General features: G+C 47.2%; 1 protein-coding gene across 1 annotated transcript in view; it reads left to right on the top strand.

Annotated features, from left to right (window-relative positions):
* FOXO1 (forkhead box O1) overlaps positions 1-14,146 on the top strand; it is a 92,838-nt gene extending 78,692 nt beyond the window's left edge. Inside the window, exons 2-3 of the mRNA XM_021065269.1 lie at positions 8,966-10,320; positions 10,783-14,146. Of these exons, the coding sequence (XP_020920928.1) occupies positions 8,966-10,303 (1,338 nt within the window). The 3' untranslated portion in view covers positions 10,304-10,320; positions 10,783-14,146. The remainder of the gene's footprint in view (positions 1-8,965; positions 10,321-10,782) is intronic.

The raw sequence follows: 14,431 nt of genomic DNA, 5'->3' as shown, positions 1-14,431 counted from the left end.
CCTGCCTGCTGCCCTGAAACTAAGTGACTCCCGGGAGAAGCAGGCTCCACTTTGAAATCCTTAGTACCTATACATCCTTTAAGAGAGAGACATTTAAAAGAATTTTAGCTAAGTGAAATTGAGTCTGTGTGTATCCACCACAGGGACCTCATTAGCCAGAGCTGATGACGCTCACTTGAGAATTGACCTGATTGGCGCATATGGCAACATCAAGCCCAGTGTATGACCCTGGGAGATAGTTTCTATTTTCCAGACTTGACTTAAGCAGGGGTCCACATTAGCCACTTGCATGTGGATTATACAAGGACAGCGATTCAGATAAATGCCTCATGATCTGAAACAGAAGGGGCGTTTCTTGCATCTAAGGTTTCAGCCTCACCTGGATTGTCTGGGGTTTGTCTTTTGGAGTTCAGATTCTGGTTGTGTGTAAAACACAGGGCATGAAATGATACAGGTGTTCACAGTCTAAGGGCTTTGTCCTTCCTTTCCTGAGATGGTAGCCTTCAGCGACACGGCCTTTTCTTACAGGACACAGCACAGGGAAACACTGCTCCTTTTTGATGACGACGTTCTGAGAAACAGAAGCTTGGGGTGGTTCTGATAGCATTCAGCAAATTTTGTTTCGTCCCCGAAGGTTTTTTCTAAATCCTAAATGTCTGAGGTTGCTGGCCGAAGTCTCCCCTGAAAGAGCGAGGCCTGTGGCTAATCAAGAGCTTGTTACAGACCAGGCAGACTCCTGCTGGGCCAGGGTGCCTCTTTGCGCCTTGGGGGCTGACGCCCAGTCTTGTTCCCTCCGTGACCCCTTCCTTGCCCAGCACCCCGCCCTGCCCTGTGCCCCGAACCCCCACCTCTCAGGCCCTTCTAGGCTTTGCTGGCTGAGGTGGACGCCAGCGCACCGAAAGAACGCGCTCTCACATCCGCCATCCCGGGTACAAGCTGCTTGACTGGGGGACACCCAAAAGCCAGTGGAACACCCGTTAAACGAGCCACATTTTTACATTTAAAATCCGAGTAGGGGAGTTCCCGTCGTGGCGCGGTGGTTAATGAATTCGACTAGGAACCATGAGGTTGCGGGGTCGGTCCCTGGACTTGCTCAGTGGGTTAAGGATCCGGCGTTGCTGTGAGCTGTGGTGTAGGTTGCAGACACGGCTCGGATCCTGCGTTGCTGTGGCTCTGGCGTAGGCCAGCAGCTACAGCTCTGATTCGACCCCTAGCCTGGGAACCTCCATATGCTGCGGGAGCGGCCCAAAGAAATAGCAAAAAGACCCCCCCAAAAAAAAAAAAAATCCGCGAAGTGGTGAGAACCTTTTTTTTTTTCTGTTAGAGGATTGCAGCTCAGTTGTGAGGAGAGGGAAACAACCTGAGGAAAGCTGGCTGCTTGTTAACACCGGAAGTTTGTGGTGAATGGTTTTTAATCCAGTTGTAACCATTCGCGAGGGCTAAAACATTCCCGTTTATGCATCCCTTTACTGCCTGTTACAACACTGCCAACCTTTCCTTCTCAGCTTTGTGTCAGGCGACGATGCTCTGAGTGCTTCCCGTGGAGATGGTGCCATTCCGTCCCTAACAACTCCATGTAGTTCCTGTGTCCCAGACATCAAGACCTGGGCTTGGGGAGACCAGGTGACTCACCCAGGGAGCCTGCAGTCTGACCTTGGGTTCTGCCTCCCTACTGCCTCCCGAAAACATGAGACTGTTCATGAGGCCTTCCGTTTGTCTTTTTGGTTCTGTTTTACGGGAGAGCATACCTCCACATGCTTTGTTTGGTAGAAGCTGATTTAATTGAGTCATATTTTCCTTCCTCTGGAATGATTTGAGTCAGAGATAAGGCTGCTTAGAGCTAAACATACATCTGTGGCCATTGGAGAATCTATATCTAAGAATTGGTTTGGTTGGGGGATGGTCATTGCGTGTCCTTGATACTTAACTTTCTGCTTCTGCTAGGACTAAACCCTGTGATTCCAGTTTCTGTAAATGAATACCCATAAACGTTCCATCTGCATTTTAATCCTTCTGAACTCTATTTCCCCAAATATAAAAAGAGGGTGTTAGGCCAGGTGACCCTCCCAGGGCCGTCCAGCTTGCAAGGTTTCTGAGGCAGCAAGTCCTCCGTCTGCAGCTCTAAGCTCTCCAGGGAAGCCCGAGTTCAAGTGCAGATCAGTGGGTGAGGGTGGCCTTTGGGGTCATTGATGTTCAGGCAAAGACGGGTTTCTGGGAGATGAAATCAGCTTTACAGAAGAAGAGCTGGACACTAGGGCCTAATGTATAGGCATGTAGATCAAGCTCCTCACAGCAGAGCCTCTGTTACGACCCTTTCTCAGGCTGACTTGATCGGCTGTCTGTCGGTAACACAGGTCCGTTGACATTACCTGTAAAAAAAGAAGGAAGGGCAAAAACATGTTGGCGTCTGTTTGCAAGCAGAAATGCATGATTTTACCAAGTCGTTTTACCAGCACCCCTAAAGGGAACTCTGTGTTGAATAAGATTATTCCTACTTTCTCCTTAGTGTGTTTTCACTCACAGACGTGCAGGAAGGGATGTATAAGAGAGAGGAAGCAGGAGGAGGGGGAAAGTCCACACTGGGAGCCGATGACACCATCGCACACATTGACAGAGTTCACAGAAATTAGATAAAATGCTTTTGGAAAAATCGAGTTTGTCCAGCATTTTGAAAGAATTTCTAGAATTTCTAGAACAACAAGTTCATTTAGTCATGTGTTCCAGTGTCTTAGTTTGAAGTTCTTTTTGTTTGGCTTGGTGACTGTTGCTCACACCCACCCTCTGGCGGGGCCATGGGCAGTTCTGGGCTGTGGGGGCCTCTGGGGACCTTTCCATTTTCCTTGTGGGTCCCCACAGCCTCTTCACACAAGCTTCCCCGGGGCACTGCTCACACCTGAAACTCACACTTGAGCTGCTCTGGTTTCCTGCCACAGAGTAGTAACCAACTAGAATTAAAAAGCAAATCATATTTTGTAAATTTATTACCCGTTGAGGCAGAAAACAAGTTTTCTAAACTAGTATTTGTAAACAGAATTATTTCTGCTCTCTCAAGATACGCACATGTAACCTCAGTCTTAAGTACGTTCCTTGTTTCTTCCTAACAATGGTGAAGCCAAAAAGTGGTTGGTTTTTCCAGCTGGCAGCGGTGTCGTATACAGAGTCATTTTGCCTGAGATTCATTTTCTGAGTCTCATTTTTCCTATTCTAAAACAAGGCCAGTAATACCTGCCTTTATACAGCTTGCTCCTCCAAGGATGGAGTGAGACGATGTATTGAAAGCAGTTTGTGAACTAGTGAAGGCCAGGGGATCCTGAGCAGGATGTATTCAGCCTAAGTTGCTGGTTTTGTTTTATTTTTGATAAAACACAAAGGCCAGAGTTGTCTTAGGACCCCAGCAGAAAGAAAGTGGGGTGTGGCAGTGTTGGCAAGAGTCAAGGCTGAGAAATGGTGGTCTCCACGCACTCGGGGGTGGGGGCGGGGGTGGGGGGGTGAGGGAGAGGGGTAGGCTGGCTGGAGCCACATGGCAGCTCAGGTCTGAAGGAAGGATTCAGGAGGGCAAAGGGGGAGGAGAGGAGCAAACTGAGAGCAGGACCCCAGGCCATTTCTTCAACCCAGGCCTTGGGGGACCTAAGAGTTTGTTAGGTTTGACAGTAGGGCTAGTTCTGCTTCCTTGGTTATCTTTGTTGGGGCTTCTAGTAGAATAGAAGTTCACTGAAATCAACCAGCAGTCTTAAATGTTGCTGTAAAAAATAACATACCCTTCTTGATATTACATTCATTTATTTTATACTATACACTTATTCATGTATCCTAAATCAATATATTGTGTACTTTATATAATGCATTTGCTCACTTTAAAAAATGAGATTAAAATGGAAAGTGAGTGAAAGGTACAATGCTCTCTTCTTGCCCTTTGATGGTTGGCTGATTATTGCCTTAGACAGCCAGGCCTGGCGCATCCTGGGGAGGGGCGGCTCCTGGCCTGCATCTTCAGGGTCTCTGGGGCCAGCCTCTTCCAGCAGGAGGGTAGGGACCAGCAGAGCTTAGTCATAACTGCCCCCCAGGGAGACGCCAGGCTGTGGCCTGCTGAAGTGGCCCTGCTCTAACACCTGTCACTGCTTCCCCATCACCAGCTGGCTGAGTCCAGAGCACAGAGAGCCCACAGCTGTGTGTGGTACCCACATGCCAGCAGCCTTGAGAAGGCGTCTGAAGACACAGTGGGCAAGCGTGTTAACCGACCAGTGTTAGTATCAGAATTTCTTCATTAACATCTGCCTGCCACACCTGAGACTCTACCCAGTGAAGGAGAAAGTAGCTTAACTCTTAACCCCAAACTAGGCTGCTTTTCCAGTAACTGACATGTAAAAAAGCCCCATGTTGGTAGGAACAGTACAAGGTATGATTATGAAGAAACGAGACTCACGTTTGTCATATGGGTACGTCTTTAAAACGCAGGCATGTTATTTTATGGATGCTGATGTCCTAATCAGTACTGCAGCCCCAGCTGACAGTGCTTGAGGTAACGCCACCCGCAATCTCATTTAATCTGCGCAAGCGTCCTGTAAATGTAGGCCCAGTTAATCCATTCAACAGGTCCTTGAGTGTCTACTTGGTGATGGAGCTGGGAGGATGCTGTGCACAAGAAAACAGCTGAGGCCCCCGCCCCCTGCACTCATGCAGCTCACAGTGTAGCGGGGAGTTAGACATGGCAGAACCATAGGTGTGGTGAGTCAGCCAGGACTTAGGTTAGCTGCAGGATAGGGTGGGGTTCTCAGAAAGTGCTTCCAGAAGGAAAGGACACTTTGGCTGAGATAGAAATTGTGGGGAGGTGGGGAGTTCCCGTTCAGGCACAGTGGAAACGAATCTGGCTAGTATCCATATGGTTGCGGGTTTGATTCCTGGCCTTGCTCAGTGGGTTAAGGATCCAGTGTCGCTGTGAGCTATGGTGTAGGTCACAGATGCAGCTTGGATCTGGTGTTGCTGTGGTATAAGCTGGCAGCTGCAGCTCCGATTCCATATGCTGCTGGTGTGGTCCTTTAAAAAAGCAAAAAAAAAAAAAAATTGTGGGGAGGCGGCAGCCTTTGGCAGGAAAAAGTTGAGGTCCTGGACAGCCCTGTGTGCATCATCTTCTGTCCTGAGTGGATAGATAGGTGGACTTGTTCCTTCCCCAGGTAGATCATAAAACACCTGGAGGGCAGACTCCGTGACTAATTCATTCTGATGTCCTTCACTATACCCAGCATAAATCAGTCCCAATAAAAGTTACTTGGTGTGAGTTGGTACACGAGTGGGTGGAGAAAAGATGTGGAAGGCATTATACCTTGCCTGTGATGTTTCAGGGATGTCAGTCAAAAAATGTTCATTGATTGAATGTGTAGAGCATCTGTTAGGGGCTTTGAGATTTGGAAATAAAAACACACTCTAGCCCCTTTCTCTTTAAGAGGCTTGGAATCCAGTCCATAGAGTGAACAAAGTGGAACACCTGAGCAGCAGAGCAGGTTGAGCAAGCCAGGGCACAGTGTGTCCAGGGCACCCCTTCCCCCTGGGAGCCACGGACTTCCAAGGGGTCAGGCCCCGCTTGGGGTGGCCAGGGACGCCAGTGGCAGGTGGCAGCGGGGCGAGTGCGGAGGAAAGCAGCTGCACACCAGCAGCCAGCCCCGGCTGCAGAGGAGGACAGCTCGTGCAGGGGAGTTGCCGATTTGTCCTTTTCTCTAACGGTCTCATGTAGAAACTCGGGGTTTGGGTAAGTGATTCACAGTGCACGAGTCTTCTGTCCTCACACCCAGCCTCTCTCCTCACGTGGTATTTGTTCACGGTTGAAGAACTGAACAGCTCAGAGCACTGCTGGTTGCGTGTGACTTTCTGCACAGATCACAGTGAACCGTTCTTTCCCTGCCTCGGCTGCGTCCGCCTCGGCTGGCAGAGATTTGCAGACGTACCATCGTTAATAGCGACACATACGTTTACAAGCTTTACCTATTCAGCACCCCCCTACTCCGACTTCCCTCCCCCCAATTGGAAATCATAGCTTCTTTAATGTCCTACTGGCTGTGTGAAAAACAGGAATTTATGTAACAAGCCCTGCATAGCAAACCTTTTCCTGTTCGGAAAAAAAAAATTTTTTTTAATTGTTGGCAAAGTTAAGAGACAGCTCTGTTGCTCAAAGAGCGACCTGAAATGTCCTCTTAGGAAAGTATGTAGCATAATGTTTTGATAAGTAAGGGATTGCTGTGAGGCCTTTTTTTTGTTTTTGTTTTTTTGTCTTTTTGGTACGTCTAAGTGCTAATAAGTTAGTGTATGTCCCACCTGAGTTAGTGAATATACTTCCTGATCTTTGAAACGATTTCATGGGTGCAGATTCTGCGGTCTTGTTAGAGATGGCCCCTGGTTGCAGTTGCAGATGATCTGATGTAATTAAGTGTCTGTAGGGCAGCGCCAGCCCCTCCCCCAGGCAGTGCAGACAGACGGTCAGGAAGCCACTATCTAGGAAGATCTTCCCCTTTTATCATTAACTAAATGTGACAGGGACCGGAGTCAAACTTCCTTTCCTCCAGAGATCTCATCGAGGCTTATCTGTGAGTCTATTGTGTTCAAAGAACAAGATAGTCGGGATGGAATATTGTGCAAATGCCCAGACTTTCGGCTACAGAGCTTGTCACAGGCTCATTCCAGGTCTCTCCTGGGGCAGGCCTGCGGCTTTAAGGAGGACTGCAGAACTTGGTTTGCTAGTGTTGGCCGGCCCAGCAGAGGAGGCTGTGGTGTGTGCATGTGTGTAAGAACAACCTTCCCATAGGGTCTGGGGAATGTTCCTGGGGTCGAAATAGGACATGAGAGGAATGTAGTGTTCAGCCTTTTTTAGGGATTCTCGTATGTACCTGAAGACCTCAAAGCTGGTCTAGAGTTCGGGATGAGATCTGTAAGTGGGAAGGGAAGAGGAGAATCAGAATCTTGGCAACAGAAGCGAACCCTCACTGCCATCCACTTCCGCACCGGCCTAGCATCCCTCCCGAAGCCCCCATTCAGGGTCAAGGCTGACCCACACTCATCCGGGCCCTGGCAGAAGGGCTTGTCACATAGCTGCTGTGTTGCAATCCTTGGTGGAATGTAGTACAGAGGGTCAGAGGGCGTGGATTTCTCAGCCTTGACTGTCCGGCCTCACTCTGACTTTTGCGTTGCCTTTGAGAAAGTAAGATTCCCCCCCGCCATTTTTTGTTTTCTGTCTTCTTTTAATAAGAATTGTGAGCTCATGGTTTGTGTTGGCCCAACCTGTCCTGCTGTGCAGAGGCTTTGTTCCGGTGCAGTGATAGGCACACAGCATCTGCATCCCACAGTGATGGATGAGGATGTGGGCGTTGTGGCTGCATCCCTGGCTGACCACACATCCAGCCAGAGCCTTTTCGTGGTCTGGGAGAGGGGTTCCACAGGGGTCCAGGGGCTCGGTCAGCTGAGCACTGCATCCACTTGGCAGAGGAAGCTGGGGAAGTCTGGGGGTTACACGCAGAGCCCTGCTCTGGGTGTCTAGGGCGTCCAGAACCCACTCCTGGACTTGGGATCAGGGCCCTGATGACAGAGACTGCAGAGTGAGCAGATAGTGAGAGTCTGTGCTGCAGGCAGAGAGCAATCAGAGTCACCTCCTCCTCCTCAGGAGCCCCCGCTTCCTTGTCCACATGTCCCAGAGGCTCTCCAGATGCTGTCAGTTGCCCGTGTGGCCAGTGGGGCATTGAATTTGGGCTTCCTTGTTTGAAGCATGGTTCCACTGCTTCTGTTGGAGCTTGTGACTCTCTGGCCCCACTCCCCCCACAGTGTGTTTGGAGTTGTGGGTTTGTGTTTGTAATACCTCTAAGCTCCTGCCCACACCCCAGTGAGTAGGAGTAGGGGATGGGGCCCAGACTGGGCGGTACCTTGTGCCCCCACGACGGGATCTAATACCTTCTTGGTGACTGCGTACCATGTTCCGCACACCGCTGAGTACTTGACCTACTTCGCGTCTGATCCGTAGAACACCCCCAAAGGCACGTGGGGGCCGAGCAGTTTCTCCAGGTTTGTAGTCAGTGAATGGCAGGGGCAACTAAGTGCTCGAAAAAAAGGATAGATTTTCTTTACTAACTCTAGGGGTGTATATGGCACGATTTCATCATGGATCTGTGATTAGTGGATCAAAGCTGGCAGCTCTCTGTCCACCTCTCCTTCCCTCTCAGGTCACCGTTTTGGCCAGAGCACAACCTCCGACAGGTGTCAGAGCCGAGTTAGTTGGTGTGTGCTGCTGATTATTGTTGGGGGGAAAGGTAGTGAATGACATTGGAAGTTAAAATTTTCTTTCGTCTTCTTTTTCTTGTTCCTTTTTTTTTTTTTTTTTTTTTTTTTTTGCAACTCAACTTTCTAAAATTAAAGAAAATTCCTGTTTTCCTTATATTTGCCTGACAGACTTGAAGGATGTAAGTGAGTCTGGGTCTTTCTTACTGGTTTTCATCAGGCTTTTAATTCTTGACTAAGAATACATCCTTCTTCCTTTCTTTCTTTTCCGTGATCCTGTGGGCCCCATAATGTAACACTTCTCACTTTGTCCATGACAGATGTGCAATCTGAAGAGAGTCGGCAGCAGTTTTAGGGTGATAGAGTGGGAGGGGGCTTGGGTGGCACTCTGTTACAGGGTGCTGGTTGCATAGCCAGTCTAAGTGGTATTAACCCAGTTCCTGTGACTTCCCTGTGAAATGGAGCTCTATAAAAGAAGCTGTTTATAATAATGCTTGTTTAGTTTTGTCCCCTCATTCAATTAAATACGGATACTGTTTTTAAGATAAGATACTGTTTTTCCTTTACTGGTTGGTGCTCTCCTGTAGTGACTGTACAGGTCTGTTCCATAAACTCTTTCAAAACTTGTCTTCCATGCAATACACATCTCTAGAGCAGTGGGTTTTCCAGTCGGAGAAGTACTGTATTTCTAACGCGGTGTTTTGCCTTACAGAATTCAATTCGTCATAATCTGTCCCTACACAGCAAGTTCATTCGCGTGCAGAATGAAGGAACTGGAAAAAGTTCCTGGTGGATGCTCAACCCAGAGGGAGGCAAGAGTGGGAAATCCCCCAGGAGAAGAGCCGCCTCCATGGACAACAACAGTAAATTTGCCAAGAGCCGAGGCCGGGCTGCCAAGAAAAAAGCATCCCTCCAGTCTGGCCAGGAGGGTGCCGGGGACAGCCCGGGATCTCAGTTTTCGAAGTGGCCCGCCAGCCCTGGCTCTCACAGCAACGATGACTTTGATAACTGGAGTACATTTCGGCCGCGCACTAGCTCGAATGCTAGTACTATTAGTGGGAGGCTCTCTCCCATCATGACTGAGCAGGATGACCTTGGAGACGGGGATGTGCATTCTATGGTGTACCCACCCTCGGCGGCAAAGATGGCTTCTACTCTGCCCAGTCTGTCTGAGATAAGCAATCCTGAGAACATGGAGAACCTTTTGGATAATCTCAACCTTCTCTCATCACCAACGTCATTAACTGTTTCAACCCAGTCTTCACCAGGCACCATCATGCAGCAGACGCCATGCTACTCATTTGCGCCACCAAACACCAGTCTGAATTCACCCAGCCCCAACTACCAAAAATACACGTATGGCCAATCCAGCATGAGCCCTTTGCCCCAGATGCCTATGCAAACACTTCAGGACAGCAAATCGAGTTACGGAGGCATGGCCCAGTATAACTGTGCAGCGGGACTCTTGAAGGAGTTACTTACTTCCGACTCTCCTCCCCATAATGACATTATGACGCCAGTCGATCCGGGGGTGGCCCAACCCAACAGCCGAGTCCTTGGCCAGAATGTGCTGATGGGCCCTAGTTCGGTCATGCCAGCCTACGGCGGCCAGGCCTCTCATAACAAAATGATGAATCCCAGCTCCCACAGCCACCCTGGACACGCTCAGTCCACGTCTGCCGTCAATGGGCGTGCCTTGCCCCACGCGGTGAACACCATGCCCCACGCCTCGGGGATGAACCGCCTGGCCCAGGCGAAGACCGCTTTACAAGTGCCTCTGCCCCACCCCATGCAGATGAACGCCCTGGGGGGCTACTCCCCCGCCAGCACCTGCAACGGCTATGGCAGGATGGGCCTTCTCCACCAGGAGAAGCTCCCGAGTGACTTGGATGGCATGTTCATTGAGCGCTTGGACTGTGACATGGAGTCCATCATCCGGAACGACCTCATGGATGGAGACACTTTGGATTTTAACTTTGACAATGTGTTGCCCAACCAAAGCTTCCCACACAGTGTCAAGACGACGACACATAGCTGGGTGTCAGGCTAAGCTGAGTGAGTGAGCAGGTAAGATCACCCCGATATCCAGAGACCTTCTGAAAGAAAGAGAGAGGAACCTGGTCACTTACTTGCCTTGTATCGTCCATGGTTGGGACTTTTGATGTCAGCTGGCTACCCCTTGCAGAGAGGCATCTTTTATCATTCATTCTCCGCCCCTTTTGCAGCCTATACATTTTCTTTTTGAGCTTAAACATGAGGAAGCTTCCTCTAACTGCTTTCAAGAGTTTCTTTTGACAGACGGCTGCATCTTTTTAGTCACTCTTCAATAAATGAATACATTTGATACAGATCAAATGCTGAAGGGTTTTTTTAAAGTGGAATGTTCTTCCATTGAATGGTTTCCGAGCTATTTGAGAAAGCCCAACCCTCCCCCAAGCATGTCTGTCCCCCTAATATGTTAAGTTGAATTGATTTTCATGTGGCTCTATCTTAAATGTGTGTGAGTGTGTATGTTTTTTCTTTTCCTAGGCTACACTGAAAAGTACTTCAAATTATCTGACAGGAGGAACTGAGAGAAGCAGTCCAAAGATGTCCTTCACCCCACCTTTTCATTTTCTTGATTAAAAAAAAAAAAAAAAAAAAAAAAAAAACGCGTTTCTTTTTTCCTTTCGTCAGACTTGGCAGCGAAGACACTTTTCCTGTACAGGATGTTTGCCCCATGTTTGCAGGTTATGTGCTGCTGTAGATAAGGACTGTGCCATTGGGAATTTCATTACAATGAAGTGCCAAACTCACTACACCATATAATTGCAGAAAAGACTTGCAGAACCTGGTGTGCTTTCAAGTTTTGTATATAAGCTGTAGCTACAGAATTGTATTTGTGTGCGTTTTTGTTTTTGTTTTTGTTTTTTAATATCCATTTGGTCCAAGGAAAGTTTATACTCTTTTTGTAATACTGTGATGGTCTCATGTCCTTGATAAGTTAAACTTTTGTTTATGCTACCTGTGTTCTGCCGAACTGACGAATCACGACGCACCCAGCTCCCCATTCTGCACCTCCAAGGGACAGCTCTGGACCTGTTGACGTTGCCACATAATTCACATGAGAACCAATAGCCTGTTACCAATCTGCTGAATTAACGGACTTATCAAAACTCTTTTGGGGGAAAACAATAAAATTAAACGCCAGCCTTGTACAGTTTTTTTCTATTTTTTTTGTTTGTTTATTTTGTTATTTGCAAATTTGTACAAACACTTAAATGGTTCTAATTTCCAGATTAATGATTTTTGATGTTACTGTTGGGACTTTGAGATCATTTTTGGAATAGACATTGAACTGTAATGTTTTCTTAAAACTAGAGTCTACTTTGTTACATAGTCTGCTTGTAAATTTGTGGAATCCCAGATATTTGAGGCAGCACCTGTAATTTTCATTTTGTATTTCTAACTGGATTAGTACTAATTTTGTACACGCTTAACTGGTTTGTACACTTTGGGATGCTACTTGGTGATGTTTCTGACTAATCTAAAATCATTGTAATTAGTTCTTGCACACTCAACATTTCTGGCCCTATCTTGGCAGGAGAGTGATCTATAGTTATGGATTTTTTGCGTTTTGTGTTTAGGAGAACTTGATATGTTTTTATGTATGTGTTTTAAAGAAATTCTATCTGCTTCTACTACCCTGCGAACGAAGCGCATTGCAGAGCATTGAATCTTATGATCGCTGTGTGCTTGTGTGCGCGTCCCATTTCACGTACTTGGGGGCAGGGAGGGGGCTCGAAATATTTGTAGGTCCGAAGCGGAAATCTGCATCTATAGCAGTCCTCCTTTCTCAAGCTGGGGGTTTTGATCAACTTCGTAACCTCTTTGAGTTCAGCTTCAGCAAGTTTTCCCTCTGTGCTATTCCTGGTCTAGGTGGAGGTTGGTTTTCAGCTCTGCCTTGAAAGATGATGTTCACACTCAGACTTCATCCCCGCCGCCTCCCGTTCTGTCCTGCACGTTCCTTGGCACGCTCTGGAAAGTTAAGCTGGGGGTGGGGGAGTTTAAAATGGGACTTGAGTGATTTCGTAGAGTGCTTTGTGCTCATGAGTACAGATGGCTACCAAATGGAGTAAAACTTGCTTAAACTTTGGGGCCATGAGTTCAAAAACTAGCAAAGCAGCTGTAAGTTGTATATTTGAATTTATTTTTGAAAAGATTTTGCATAAGCTAAGTATTGGAGAATTTCTTTATTCTTTCGCAACCTACACTGTAATTCTGATCATTTCGTTGTCGTATTTTCCAGTGACCTATAACTGACAGACCAGTTGATGGGCTTTGCGTCCCGTTTAATCCATCGGTGTGTTCACGTCGTGTGGAATGCTCAGAGGCGGCACACCAAAAGGAACAGGTGCACAGAAGTGGTCCTCTGGCCTTCTTGGGGAAGGCTCTGATTCCTGTGTGCTTAGCCCCCATCACCCTTGCTTTTGTCCTCCCTGTGCATTTTGTTTCTGTTGGCTTGGTTTTTCCTCCATGTCTAACAAGAACACACGTGTTCTTGATGGGTTTCCCACAGGAGTCTATTGTAAGCTTCCCACTGCGACGTCTAGTCTTTTGAAAATTCTTTAAGCAGCCGCCTCTCTAACCATCTCCATTGTTAGCCAAACTCTGTCTGCTTTTAGAAACCTTCGTTCCTGTGAGCAGTGCCTTTGCACATGTGCTAGAGCTCATTGGGGCCAGAACACTCGTGTTCTCTTCGGTGACATACCACCGCGTCCCTCCTCTCCGGCCGCCACATAGCGAGCCTCACTGCCCCTGTTGTTCACAGAAGAGGCAGCGATAGCTAAAAATCTCTGTTAAAATCTTATTGCTTCATAGAGTGACTTTGGAAAAGATGTTGTTTTCTCTTGAGTCTGTGTAAATATCCCTTTTTTTTTTTCTCTTCAAATTTTTCTTTGTGTTGAAATTCTAACAGGAATCCTGGGTAGCTGTCCGGGGTACAGTGAAGTCCAGTGAAAGGCACCTTGTCTATTTTGAAAACAAACATTATGTGACCTCTGGTAATTCTTTTTCTGTACGAATACTGACTTTCTGGAGTAATGAGTATATCAGTTATTGTACATGATTGCTTTGTGAAATGTGCAAATGATATCACCTATGCAGCCTTGTTTGATTTATTTCCTCTGGTTTGTACTGTTATTAAAAGCATATTGTATTATAGAGCTATTCAGATATTTTAAATATAAAGTATTGTTTCCGTAATATAGACGTATGGAATCTATTTAGGTAATAGATGCATTACTTGGAAAGTTCTGCTTTGACAAACTGACAAAGTCTAAATTAATTAGCAAATGCTATATCCCAGGGAGCAGGAAATCAATGGAACATCCCAAGAAGAGGAGAAAGACACTTAAAATGGAAACAGTTCCCCTTAAAATCTAGGAATTGGACTTGTTCAGCTGGATATATGTTACCAGGCGACCCCTCCCGCTTCCCATCTCCAGCCCCTAACCCCCAACTGGAAATTCTTACATTCAGCTCCTAGGAGTTCTTAATTTACAACTGACTTAGAAGTTTCTCTTGTGGTTTTAGTTTGGGGGTAACCATCCAGGAAAAGATGCAATGTGGTTTATGCAAACAAAAAAACCTAGCATTAGTCTTGGCCTCCTCCCTGAGGCGGGCGCAGGGCCTGGCAGTGGGGCCAGGTGGGGCCACCTCAGTCCCGTCAGGACGCAGTCACGGGCCCCCCCCCCCCATTTCGCTACTGAGTTCAGCAACAGTGCAGATTCCACGTTCCCATTCCGCTACTCTCTGAGAAGTGCCTGATGATGTTGATGTACTTACAGACACAAGAACAATCTTTGCTATTATTGTATAAAGCCATAAATGTACATAAATTATGTTTAAATGGTTTGGTGTCATTCTTTTCTAATTGTGCAGAATAAGCTCCTTATTGGTAATGATTCTTAATGTTCAGCTGTCATGAAAGTTAAGACCTTGTCAACCATAGTGCCGTGGTTTATTCATATCTGGTATTTCTTTGGGGGTGTGTGTGTGTGTGGAAACAGTCCCTCTGAGACCAAAGGAGAGTCCTAGGCATTGACGTATTGAAGTAGGATCCCCTGATCACAGACCACCCCAGCTCCAGCACAGTAATGACTAGGCTGTGAAATCTGCTGTTGGAATAGGCTGAGCT

The sequence above is a fragment of the Sus scrofa genome, chromosome 11 (genome assembly GCF_000003025.6).
Source record: "Sus scrofa isolate TJ Tabasco breed Duroc chromosome 11, Sscrofa11.1, whole genome shotgun sequence".
Taxonomy (NCBI): Eukaryota; Metazoa; Chordata; class Mammalia; order Artiodactyla; family Suidae; genus Sus; species Sus scrofa.
The sequence above is the reverse complement of the archived record's forward strand: the minus strand, read 5'-3'. Positions and strand labels throughout refer to the sequence as shown.